Source organism: Erythranthe guttata, chromosome 5 (assembly GCF_056151865.1).
Source record: "Erythranthe guttata isolate IM_541 chromosome 5, IM_541, whole genome shotgun sequence".
Classification (NCBI taxonomy): Eukaryota; Viridiplantae; Streptophyta; class Magnoliopsida; order Lamiales; family Phrymaceae; genus Erythranthe; species Erythranthe guttata.
In genome coordinates, this window is record NC_142537.1 from 3841917 (window position 1) to 3854187 (window position 12271).

Genomic DNA, 12271 nt, shown 5'->3' on the forward strand with positions numbered 1-12271 from the left:
AAAAAAAAAACAAACAAACAAACAAAGCCTGCTCAACGCGTTAGGAGCTGTTAATCACAATATCCCCTAATTTGTGAAGAACTCGATGATGGAGAAGTTTTTTTTTTCAATTGAAACTTGATCTCGACTAACTTGTGAAAAACTCGATGGTGGAGAAGTTTTTTTTCAATCGAGAATTTTTTTGTTTCCTGACAACCGAATTCTGATGTGAATCAATTAATAACGTGACTTTTATAGAGGAGATTGATATTAAAAAGGATTCTATAATTTTGATTACCTTTTAAGTTTTTAACTCAAGTAACTCAAGAGTCTTAGACTTTTCGTCTACTTATGTTATCTATCCCGTAAAGTTTTTACGTTTCTTCCTTAATATTTTATATATATCCCCCATTTTTCTCTCGCTTAGCAGAAAACTCTCAAAACGGGGGTCAATTTGTAATTATTGAAAAAACTCTCACCTGACTGAGAAACTTCCGGAAATTGCATCACAGCCACAACGGGGTCAAACTGTAATTATTGAAGAAACTCCTGCCAGTTTACGAAACTTCCGGAAATTGCATCATAGCCATAACGGGGATCACACTGTAGTTATTGAAAAAAATCTTCCCTGCTAAAGTTCTAATATGAAAATATCTAAATAGTCTATGGGTTTCAACCCCCATCTTTCTCTCACTTAGTAGAAAAACACTCTAAACGGGGGTCAATCTATAATTTTTGAAAAAACTCCCCTGACTGAGAAACTTCCGGAAATTGCATCATAGCCACAACGGGGTCAATCTGTAATTATTGAAAAAACTCATACCGACTGAGAAACTTCCGGAAATTGCATTATAGCCACAACGGGGTCAAACTGTAATTATTGAAAAAACTCTTCCCTGCTGTTAGAACTTTCGTAAATTGCAGAAACACCCACAATTTTTTATCTATCATCACATCCGACCGCATGCATCTTAAAATTATTAATTTTACGAAACTTCTTACCCTGCTTCATTTATTATTTGTGAATCCACCAATTGAAGCATTAAGCAAATTATTTTCATTTTTTCCTTTTCAACTTGGGTGCTTCTCATGTTGTTCTGGGAAGCTTTATTATTGGAATCTCATCTTAAATGAAGATGTATATAGAGAACTTAAATTATTGACACCTTGGTGCTTGACATTTGTGTTGCTCCATCATCTGACATCTCAAACGTATCAACACCATCTTCAATTGTTTTCTTCTTCTTCAACGACTTACTTGAAGGAGTTGCACCATTACAGTATTTAAGTTTTATAAATATTTATGAAGTCACCGGAGGAAGTGAACCAGCAAATCATTCTGTTAATTTTGATTATTTTTTTTTTTTCATATTTTAAGTTATTTTATATTCATACATTTCAAAAAATAGCAAATCATTCTGTTAATTTTGATTATTTTTTTTTCATATTTTAAGTTATTTTATATTCATACATTTCAAAAAATATTTCGGGGGCACTGCCCCTGAACCCCCTAATCTTTTATTCCATCGTTTTTTGAGATTTGTCAAATAAGGCCCCCGTTTTAAGTTGTTCTTTAAGTCTCGCCTAGGGCCCCCGAATTCTCAGGAACGGCCCTGCGTGTAGGGGTTCTTTTATACAAAAAAACTTTAAAGTCTCCAATCCAAAATTCAACTTATAAGGAGCACTTACTACAGTTAAACATTTATTAATTAATACAGTCGATAATAACAAAATTCAAAATTATTCTCAACCTACACTACTTTACTTGCAATTGTAGGACACGTGATCATTTGCGTAGCAAAATCCCAGTCAAAGGCCAAATCCTAATTTTCCTTCTCTACATTTGTTTAGAAAAATCAAACCAATCTTTTTTCTTTTCTTAATTTTTCTATTGTTTTTTTTCAACCAATGAGAGACAGAGTTTCAACCATGAACATTTCTATATATTAACTAACAAATAACAACCAAAGAGAGCCGAAAAAAAAACAGGAAAAATCATGAATCCTCCAACACAAAACGACGACGGCCAATCCTCGTACGCAATCCACCTCGTGAACGCCTCGGTACTACCGATGGCCCTCAAAGCCTGCATAGAGCTCGACGTACTCGAAATCATCCACCGGGCCGGGCCCCACGGCCCGCTCTCCTCTTTCCAAATAGCATCTCAAATTCCCAACTGCCACAACCCCCACGCCGCTTCAAACCTACTGGACCGAATGCTCGCCCTTCTCGCCAGCTACTCCATTCTAACATGCTCCGTCTCAAACGGCTCCCAAAAACTCTACTCGTTAGGGCCCGTCTCGAAATACTTCGTAGCCAATGCAAACGGAGTTTCCTTAGCCCCACTTTTTCTACTCAACCAGGACAAGGTCATGATGGACACGTGGCACCACATGAAGGATGCCGTTATAGAGGGGGGGTTGGCCCCCTTCAACAGGGCTTACGGAATGGATGCTAGCGAGTACGTAGTGAAGAAGAATCCGAGTTATTTCCAGCTTTTCAAGAATTCGATGAGTAACTACAACTCTATGTTTATGGAGAAATTGATGGATACTTACGGAGGATTTGAAGGGCTCGAGTCTATTGTCGATGTCGGCGGTGGCGATGGTAGTGTTCTGAATACGATAGTCGGAAAATATCCGAATATCAAGGGTATTAACTTTGATTTAGCTTCTGTCATTGACAACAACAAATCTATTTATCCAGGTAACTATAACTGTTTTATAAATCAACTCCGGCAAATTCTTATGCAAATCATAATAATATAAATCGCAAATTACGGTTACCCCTGAGGTAAGGTCAAATTGCAAAAAAAAAAAAAAAAAACTAATGTTTGGGTAATTACAACCACTCGCCTCAACTATGTATTGTCTTACGGAAAAAACTTTTCCTGTAAGTAAATTTAGGGGCATTCATTCGGTAAAACCGTACAAAAATCTCGGTACACCGAAATTTCATGCCGTCTACCGAATCGAAATATGTGGTTCGGTTCGGTAAATAACCGAATTCCCAAAATTTTATTTAAAATATTGAAAAGTTTGATAGATTTTAGTTTAAATTCTAATAGTTCATATGCAAATATATATATATATATATATATATATATATATATATATATATATATATATATATATATATATATATATATATATATATATATATATATATATAATAATAAAAAAAAAATCGAATACCGAACCAAATTCCCGGTTAGGTAATCGGCACGTACCAAATCTTTGTTTAGTTCGGTTCGGTTCGGTCCGTTAAATTTGACATCGTAACATGTTCTTGCAGGAATAGAGTATATCTCAGGAGACATGTTCATAAGTATTCCCAAGGGAGATGCAATCTATCTCAAGGTCAGTTCTTTTTTTTCTTTTTCTTTTTTTGTTTTTGCCTGTAAATAATTATTCTAACACAAATCTTATAAAACAGTGGATGCTTCATTCATGGGATGATGACAACTGTGTAAGAATACTGAAAAACTGCTACAATGCACTACCAGAAAACGGCAAGGTAATAATAGTAGAGTTGGTCGTCCCGGAAATCCCAGAAAACCGGGCGGAAGTTCAAAGCAAACTGCAGTTCGATTTAATCATGATGAACATGAACCCTAACGGCAAAGAACGAACAATCACAGAGTTCGATGTTCTTGCACAAGCATCCGGATTCTCCACGACAAAACTACAACAGGCCTCCATCTTCGACTTTTCGCTACTCGAATTCCACAAATAGACATATGTAATATGTAATATGTAATTCGAGAATCGAGCAAAATCATGTATTTTAAATCCATTCAGAGAAAGCTAAATCAAGAATTAAAAAAAAAAACAAGCATCCAATAATAACAAACAATAACTACTCAAGTCAGAAAATAAGCCCAACAATTTTTTTTCGAAGACGCAAAACGGGACTTATTCTCGTTCAATCTGGATGGTGACGTGGCTGATGTTGTACTCCCTCCTGATATAGTCGACGACTTTATCGAGCACCATGTCAGCATCTGCTTCGGGCTTGACTTTAACATGGCAAGCAAGCAACACTTTCCCGACGGTAATAGCCCAAATATGCAGCTCGTGAATCGCGACAACCTCCTCCATTTCGCACAATCCCTTTTCGAGCCTGGTGGCGTCGATCTCTCTCGGCGTGCTCTCCATCAAAACTTCTAAAATGTTCCGGATCATCCTGATTGTGGTGAGCAATACAATCACAGAGAAAATCAGCGTGCAGATGAGATCGATAATTTTCCACTCGGGTTTGTACCAGATTACTGCACCGCCGATCATAACCCCCACGCTCTGTATCGAATCTCCGAGCACGTGTAGATAAGCCCCCTGCACGTTTATGTTCCTTTGCTTCTTCTTCTTTTGTTCTGCAGCTCTCGACTCGCTTAACAAAGGCTCGCTATGGTCTTGCCCATGCCGAGTAACTGTCACTTCGTGCGTGTGCAAGTGGTCGTCCTCGGATCCATGGTCATGTCCATGCCCATGCCCATGGTCATGGTCATGCCCATGTCCATGGTCATGCCCATGCCCATGGTCATGCCCATGCCCATGCCCATGCCCATGGTCATGCCCATGCCCATGCGCATGGCCATGGTCATGTCCGAGCATGACAGCCATGACGATATTAACCAACAAACCGAAAGCCGACACTAAGAACATCAAGAAACCTTGTACTTCGCCCGTTTCAGTTACGATTCGGACTATGGCTTCGTAGACGAGGATGCCCGTGAGGAGCCATATGAGTTGGATCGATACTAGTGCCCCTAATATCTCGACCCTGAAAAACCCGTAAGACTGGCGCGGGGTGGCCTCCCAGCCTGCGGCCCACAAGGAGAAGAGCGAGATGGCGAAGGACGCCACGTCAGACAGCAAGTGGGCAGCGTCGGTGAGTATCGCGAGGCTGTTGGCTTTGATTCCGCCGACGACTTCGACGCTCATGAAGACTATGCAGAGCGCGACCGCGATGAAGAGCTTCCTCATCGAGGCGGATCTTTCCTGGGCGTCTTTGGAAGTGGATTTGGCGTCGGAGAAACCGCAAGTCGCGCCCTCGCATGCCTTGCTCACGATTGAACCCCTCTCTGTAGCAGTTATGTCAGCGTGGACTTCGATGACGTGGCCATGGTCCAAGCTATGTGGCTCCATCTGTTAATACTATGAAAACAGATTTCAATCAGTATCTGGAAATTGGCGTCGGAATCCAGATAAGTCGATTGATCTAAGAACAAGAATCATGCTTTTTGGGAATTCGACTACATCGCATCATCAATAAAAACAGGTAAATAACCCGAGATAATGAAATCAGAGAGTAAAACAAATTCAATAGCCAGTTACAAATCATAATCCAACTCATACTCAAAACACTCAAACCAAATTAAACCTCGATAAATTAATCAGAAATTGCACCACTAAATTACTGTGAATGTTCTACAGAAACATAACCAAAACCACCAAACGGAACACAACACACATAACACTATATTACTTTGCAGCAACAAATAATTTTTATATGTGAAGAACACATTAAAAGAGTAGAACCGAAGCAGTTCAAACCAATTCAAATCAAAACAAAACAAAAAAACCGCGGAAAAGTAAAAACTGAACCCGAAACCCGAACTAGATCAATTCAATAACCCATTAATTGCTGGAAAATTCGACCTCATAAAATTAAATCTTAGACAAAAGCAAAAATCGAAAATCAAAATTCACGCATACGAACAGAAGTAGATGACAAAAAGTACTACATAATAAATAAATTAATTAATTAATTAAAAAAAGAAAGAAAAGAAGAAAAAGGGGACCTTTGCAGAATCCAGAGGAAGATCCGAGAAAAGGCTACCTTTATGAGATATATGATTCACACTGCATAGGTCTCTCTCTCTCTATATATATATATATATATATATATATATATATATATATATATATATATATATGTGTGTGTGTAGAGCTTTTATGGAATTAGGGGACGAGAGGATGGCAATTTGGTGAATAGGGTTCCTTACTGGAAGAAGGAGAACAAGGAATTTTTTTTTTTTTTTAATTATTATTTTTTTTCTGAAATGATTTGTGCAGGCCAAAATTAAACATTCAGGCACATTTTTTACCATTTTTCAAAAAACAAAAAGTAAAAAAACTCAAAACTCTCTCAACCTTTCGATTTTCTTTCGCAAAGCCCGTGCAAATCGTCAACAGATCGGAGGTAATTTTTACGTTTTTACGATCCTCTTGTTATGTAGATTACGAATCCGGAAAAAAAAAACGAAAAAAATCACACGTTGGCCTGCTCGTGTGAATTTACACGAGCGCATCCACTGTGCTCGTGTAAATCCACACGAGCAGGCATTTTTATTATTTTTTTTATTTTTTTTAATTGCTCGTGTAAAAACACACGAGTGGTTGCAAAGTGCTCGTGTGAAATCACACGAGCAGTTTGCAACCGCTCGTGTGTTTTTACACGAGCAGATTATTATTAGTTTTTTTTTTTTTTTTTTTTTATTTATAAGATGCTCGTGCAAAAACATGCGAGCATTTCAACAGTGCTCGTGTGAAATCAGATGAGCACTGTTGAAATGCTCGTGTGTTTTTGCACGAGCACAAAAATTTAATTTTTTTTTTTTTTTTTTTTATTTTTAATTGGGTAGGAATAGTACAAAAGGTAAATAGTTATGGTAAAAAGGTAAAAAATCATGGTAAAAAAGTGCCTGAATGTTTAATTTGGCCTGCGTATATCACCACCCATTTTTTTTCCCCAAAAGCAAATAAATTTGGTGAAAATTGGAATGGGCGAAATTTAACCGGATTAGGACAGGTGGACAGGTGGTAATAAATTGGAACAGCCTGGATTTCCACTATTAATTTATCATGACGAATTAAAAATATATAACATATGTTTTTTTTTTTTTTTTTTTGACTGATTTTAAAATAGGGTAAATAGCACTTGACCCTCACGTGGTATCTCTATTTTGCACTTAACCCCCATATGGTATCAATATAGACTGATAACCCCCTTGTGGTTTATGATAAGTAGCTTTTGTAAGAAATTCAATAGTTGAGTGTATTTCACTCGCCCAATTCGCAAGTGGTGGAGTTTTTCCTAATATAAATTTCTAAAAATACCCATGTTGCCCTTCTTGTATGAACCCCATGCTCATTTCTCATTTCTTTAAACTACTAGTTAAACAAATTTTAGTAAGCCAATTTAAAAAATATGTGATTTAGTAAAATAAGAAAAATACATAAATTACTAAGATATGTTAACGCACGCACAAGTGTTGGGCTTGCTTTCAGTAATTAGAAATTATTGTTTTCTTTCATTTTTAAAATTAGTTCGAAACAAAGTCTTTTTATTTTACCGCCAAAATATAATGATAAAAGTAAAAATGAAAATTTCGCATTTATACAATAAATCTTTTGGACATTCAGATGAACAATGACAATAAATAAATAAATAAAGTAAAATATGTATAACAAAAAGATTCAACAAACGTATATTAAAATTAAAAACTTATGTTGGAGTTGTCATCACCAGGTTTTGCTCGGATATAATCCTCCGCAATCACACATGAAATTTTGTTCATTATGTTATTTTCATATAATAAAATAATGTGAGCCCTAAATGTTTATCAAGTGAAGTGAACCTAAACAATACATAGGGATGACATTGAGTACGGGTTTGGCGGGTCTTGGACCCAGAACCGACCCATTTAGGGCGGGTCTGGGTCGGGTAATGGATTTAAGTTTCTAGAACCGGATGGTTCTGGGTCGGGTTACGGGTCTTATTGGAACTGACCCAGAACCGACCCGTATATATATATATATATATATATATATATATATATATATATATATATATATATATATATATATATATATATATATATATATATATATATATTCGGATTTCATTCATTAGACTATCAATTTCCATCTTGTCTTTTCTCATTTACCTATTTTCACGTTTTATTTTCCGAATCTCATTTCTCCTATTTTCAATGTTTTATTTTTCGAATCTCATTTCTCGTGAGTAATATTTATCACTTGTCGACCACCGCTAATTGTCTTGCATTTTGAATTTTGCTTATTATCGAAGTTAAATATAATTAATTCTAATTTTATTGATCATGTTATATCACTTGTAGAGATTTTTTAAAATATTGTGTTCTAGTATTGAGCTTATTTCGTAAAAATATACAAGCAAAATGCTATGAAAATTAAAAAAATATTAATTTTTTTGTATGTTAACGGGTCTGGCGGGTCAGACTCGTTTAGTTAGGGTGATCTGGGTTGGGACGGGTCTGGGTTTAAACTAAAACGGGTTGGGGCGGGTCTTGGGTTTAGACAAACCCGGCCCAGAACCGACCCGTTGCCATCCCTAAGTCAATACAAGTATGAGATAAATAAAAGGGCAAAATAGACATTTACCTCTTTTGGTTACTGAAATTACCAAAAGCTACTCATCATAAACCAAAAGGGGTTATCCGCCTATATTGATACTACATGGGGTTAAGTGCAAAATAGTGAAACCACATGGGGTCAAGTGCTATTTACCCTTTAAAATATAATATATTCTAGTCTATGAGATGTTACATCTAGTGAGAAAAACCGCGTGATTTTGCATCATATATATATATATATATATATATATATATATATATATATATATATATATATATATATATATATATATATATACAAATAAGCACTCACTGAACACGTGTATACACATGGTATGTGTGTTACTATGTGGATTAATGATGCAGAATCACATGATGTATTTCTGATTTCGTTGGGTGTAACATCTACAAAAAACACACTCTTTTTATTAAAAAATAAAGAATGTAAGTAGTAAACTAATTAAATTTAGATACTTTTGACGTTTTTCTCTGATAGCTTTCTCTCCAATTACGTAAGTGTAAGTACTATAGATATTCAACGGAATTCACGAAATCCAATATTTTAGAGATGTCCAATCACCAGTGAAACACATTGTGGCAAACGTAAAATCGTAAATTTACACATAATCATGTATATATAATAGTTGCCACAACAATTGGAATACAAAAGGTGGTGTTACACTTTTGATTTAAATACAATTATGTTATGTGAGTGTGTGGATAGTGTGGATAATATATAATATACATGTCAAGTGTAACATAGACTAATTGAATAAAACATTATATTGATATTCTTAACCACTTTGTGCTTTTAAATACTTTTTTTTTTTTGATATATTATATGCACAAATGGATATATTAAGGAATTTCTCTTATATCTTATCAACTCAACATGCATTAATTTGAAAAAAATGATGACCAATATATCGTCACGATTCTCTCAAAAATCGACAACTTATATAATTAATAATATGTTCGGTCCACGAGTGGCTTTATATTAGCATTTATTTTGTCTATGGCTACTACTAGCAATTGCTTAGACGTGATAAATTGGCGTTTAAGTTAGTGCAAGACCAAAAAAAAAAAAAAAAATTTAATGTACAAATACTATAATACTCCTACTTGTAAAAAATAGTAAATTACGAAAATCTCTGAACTTAAGTTAAATAACGAAATACACCCCCACCTATTCGTTATTACCAAAAAACACTCTGAAGTTTGTTTCCGTCTTACACTAACCCCTTACAATGTGGTTTTTTACGGATTTTTTTTTATTCCAGGGAATAGACTTTACACAATTTTAGATATTTTCTTTTATTTCTCACTTATTTAACAGAAGGTATAATAGAATGTATACATTTTCTGTTAAAAAACTCGATCAACAGTCAATCAGATGCAAATTTTGGTTATTATGGATAAATGGGGGTGGTTTTCGTTATTTAGCCTAAGTTCAGGGGTTTTTTGTAATTTACTAGAAAAAAAAAATTGATGCAATACCATTAACTAAAAAAAAAAATTAATCACAAAACTACAAGACCAAAATGTCATCTTCTCCATCTTCCAAAACTAACCAAAAAAAAATTCTCCTTCCTCTTCCATAAAACTAAAAAACCTCAATATACAAAACCCTCAAAACTCAACAAACCTTACAAAAATGGCAAGTATGGTATCAAAAGACATCAAAACGGTGGAAAAATCCACAGAGATATGCATGTATGCGTTTTATTAGTGAGGTTATCATTTTTGAAATAAATTCGGCACAGACGCGATTTGACCTTTACATGTCGAATTTTTGGCCCCTAAAAACTCGACATTAAGATGTCGAATTTCGCAAACTAGACAATCATTTGCGGGACATATACCTAAATTAGTTAAATTTATTAAACTAGGCTTTATATGATTCATTTCTATACGTTCAACTTGCCCTGAGAAACATAATTGAGATCATCTGCCCTTTCTCAAGCGGTAGCTGAACCAATTCAAATATTCAATGCCACATATCTTTCTTCCATTTTGTCCCCTATGAAAGAACCCCCCAAAAAAAAAAGAAAAAAAAAAGAAATAATAATAATAATAATTATTATTATTATTATTATTATAATAATAATAATAATAATAATAATAATAATATTAATAATAATAATAATAATAATAATAATAATAATAATAATAATAATAATAATAATAATAATAATAATAATAATAATAATAATAATAATAATAATAATAATAATAATAATTCAGACACAGAATTATATAAAATATATAGCTTATAAATATGTATGATATTTATTTTCCACTAGCTATTCCTGTAACTACCTAATCCCATTAAGTATATTATAATAAATATATGGCAAGCAGGCCATTGTTTTTCTGACAAAAAACAATGTCTTGTCCCTAGCTAACAAAAAAATGTGAAGATCATGTTTTTTTCCTGGAAAGAAAAAATAAACTGTAGCATAATTATTACTTATTTGAGTGAATTTATTGAAGAACAAATGTAATAAATCATCAATATGGACCATTCAGCCCAAAAATCAGTGTTTTTATGCAAATATGATGCAAATTGAGAACTATTTTACTACATCTTCCACTTATTAAAATAGTTAGGATCTATAGAATTATTAAAAATTGTGGTGAAAACATACACATTAAATCTCAGGAGAAATTATATGAAAGCTCCTAAAAAATATTTTTTATAACTTTAAGAATAAATGGATTTTGCTTCTTTGTAGTCTACTAACTCGATCTGGATCTAGACGCTAGATTTCGAGTCTCTCTAACGAAATTGTTTATGGAGAACTAACAGTAATGGTGACGGTGATTTGCACAGCACTGAAGAAAAAATTAAAACAAGAAGATGCATCCCACAGCAGCTACACAATTTATCTAAAAGTTACATAAATGAGCAAAAATTTAGCAAAAAAAAACATGCATTTCATTTAATTTTACCATGAAGTTTGAGCTAATTAGACAACTTAGAAAGTTTATTTGCATATCTTAGTTACATAACTTAGTTAATAAACGGAAGAAAAAAACTTAAATCTCTGGTGCCTGCATCACCACCAACATTAACATATGTCATCACCAAACAATTCTTCATATTCTTTATTTTTAGTTCCCATGATCATTAGGTTACAGCGAAGGAAAAAAAGTGTAACCAAAATTGTACATTTTGGGGTGTGTGGTTGAGTATGTGTATATGTAAGTGTGAGAATTGAGATTATGTGTGTATGCATGCATGTGTGGCAAAGTTTCGACAATGACAACAACGGAAAGCAAGGACATATGAACATATTTCACATAGTGCAGTAGAGTTGGATGGATCTAACTGAGTACAACTAATTCGACGGAGGCGAGGCTGAAGAATAGAGAATTTTTAACAAATTGCAAAAACCTCCATATCATAAAAGAAAAAAAAAATATTAGTACCCAAGAATATTTAACAGAGTTGGATGGATCTAACTGAGTACAACTAATTCAACGGAGGCGAGGCTGAAGAATAGAGAATTTTTAACAAATTACAAAAACCTCCATATCATAAAAGAAAAAAAAAAATATTAGTACCCAAGAATATTTAACAAATTGCCCCTTAAATCAATATGTATAGGTAACTAAGGAATGAACATTTACAAATATATGACTATGTACATGCTATAGCAATAACATACATCTCTATCCACACATCCACACATGACATATGAAACCGTTGAGTGATAATTTATTTCACTGAGTAGATTTCTCATATCCCAAGCTACAATAATTGATAACGACAAATCAAACAGACCAACAAACAAACGTCATTTGTCCGAAAATTAAAAATTAAAATAGAACAACATTCACACTCATTAACTAACCCGCGAAAGAAACAGAAAATTCAAACTGGGGTGCAAA

The 12271-nt window shown here is 34.0% G+C and overlaps 2 protein-coding genes across 5 annotated transcripts; one reads left to right on the forward strand and one right to left on the reverse strand.

The window, feature by feature from the left end:
• The first annotated feature begins 1951 nt into the window (after window positions 1–1951).
• Window positions 1952–4379, forward strand: LOC105948694 (caffeic acid 3-O-methyltransferase). 2 transcript variants are annotated; one of them, XM_088818645.1, is made up of 3 exons: window positions 1952–2685; window positions 3274–3338; window positions 3415–4379. In XM_088818645.1, exons 1-3 carry the CDS (start codon window positions 1977–1979, stop codon window positions 3712–3714), a joined length of 1074 nt encoding a protein of 357 aa, XP_088674771.1. In that variant the 5' UTR covers window positions 1952–1976; the 3' UTR covers window positions 3715–4379. The 2 variants fall into 2 exon arrangements, with proteins under 2 accessions (XP_088674771.1, XP_088674772.1); XM_088818646.1 differs by having other exon boundaries at window positions 1952–2631.
• On the reverse strand, window positions 3744–6769 carry LOC105959996 (metal tolerance protein 1-like). 3 transcript variants are annotated; one of them, XM_088818642.1, is made up of 3 exons: window positions 6720–6769; window positions 5783–6038; window positions 3744–5135 (listed from the first exon to the last, which is right to left on the reverse strand). In XM_088818642.1, the coding sequence occupies exon 3, from the start codon at window positions 5124–5126 to the stop codon at window positions 3894–3896; it is 1233 nt and encodes a 410-aa protein (XP_088674768.1). In that variant the 5' UTR covers window positions 5127–5135; window positions 5783–6038; window positions 6720–6769; the 3' UTR covers window positions 3744–3893. The 3 variants fall into 3 exon arrangements, with proteins under 3 accessions (XP_088674768.1, XP_088674769.1, XP_088674770.1); XM_088818643.1 differs by having other exon boundaries at window positions 3744–5126; window positions 6720–6765; XM_088818644.1 differs by lacking the exon at window positions 6720–6769 and having other exon boundaries at window positions 3744–5126; window positions 5821–5895.
• Window positions 6770–12271: the final 5502 nt, after the last annotated feature.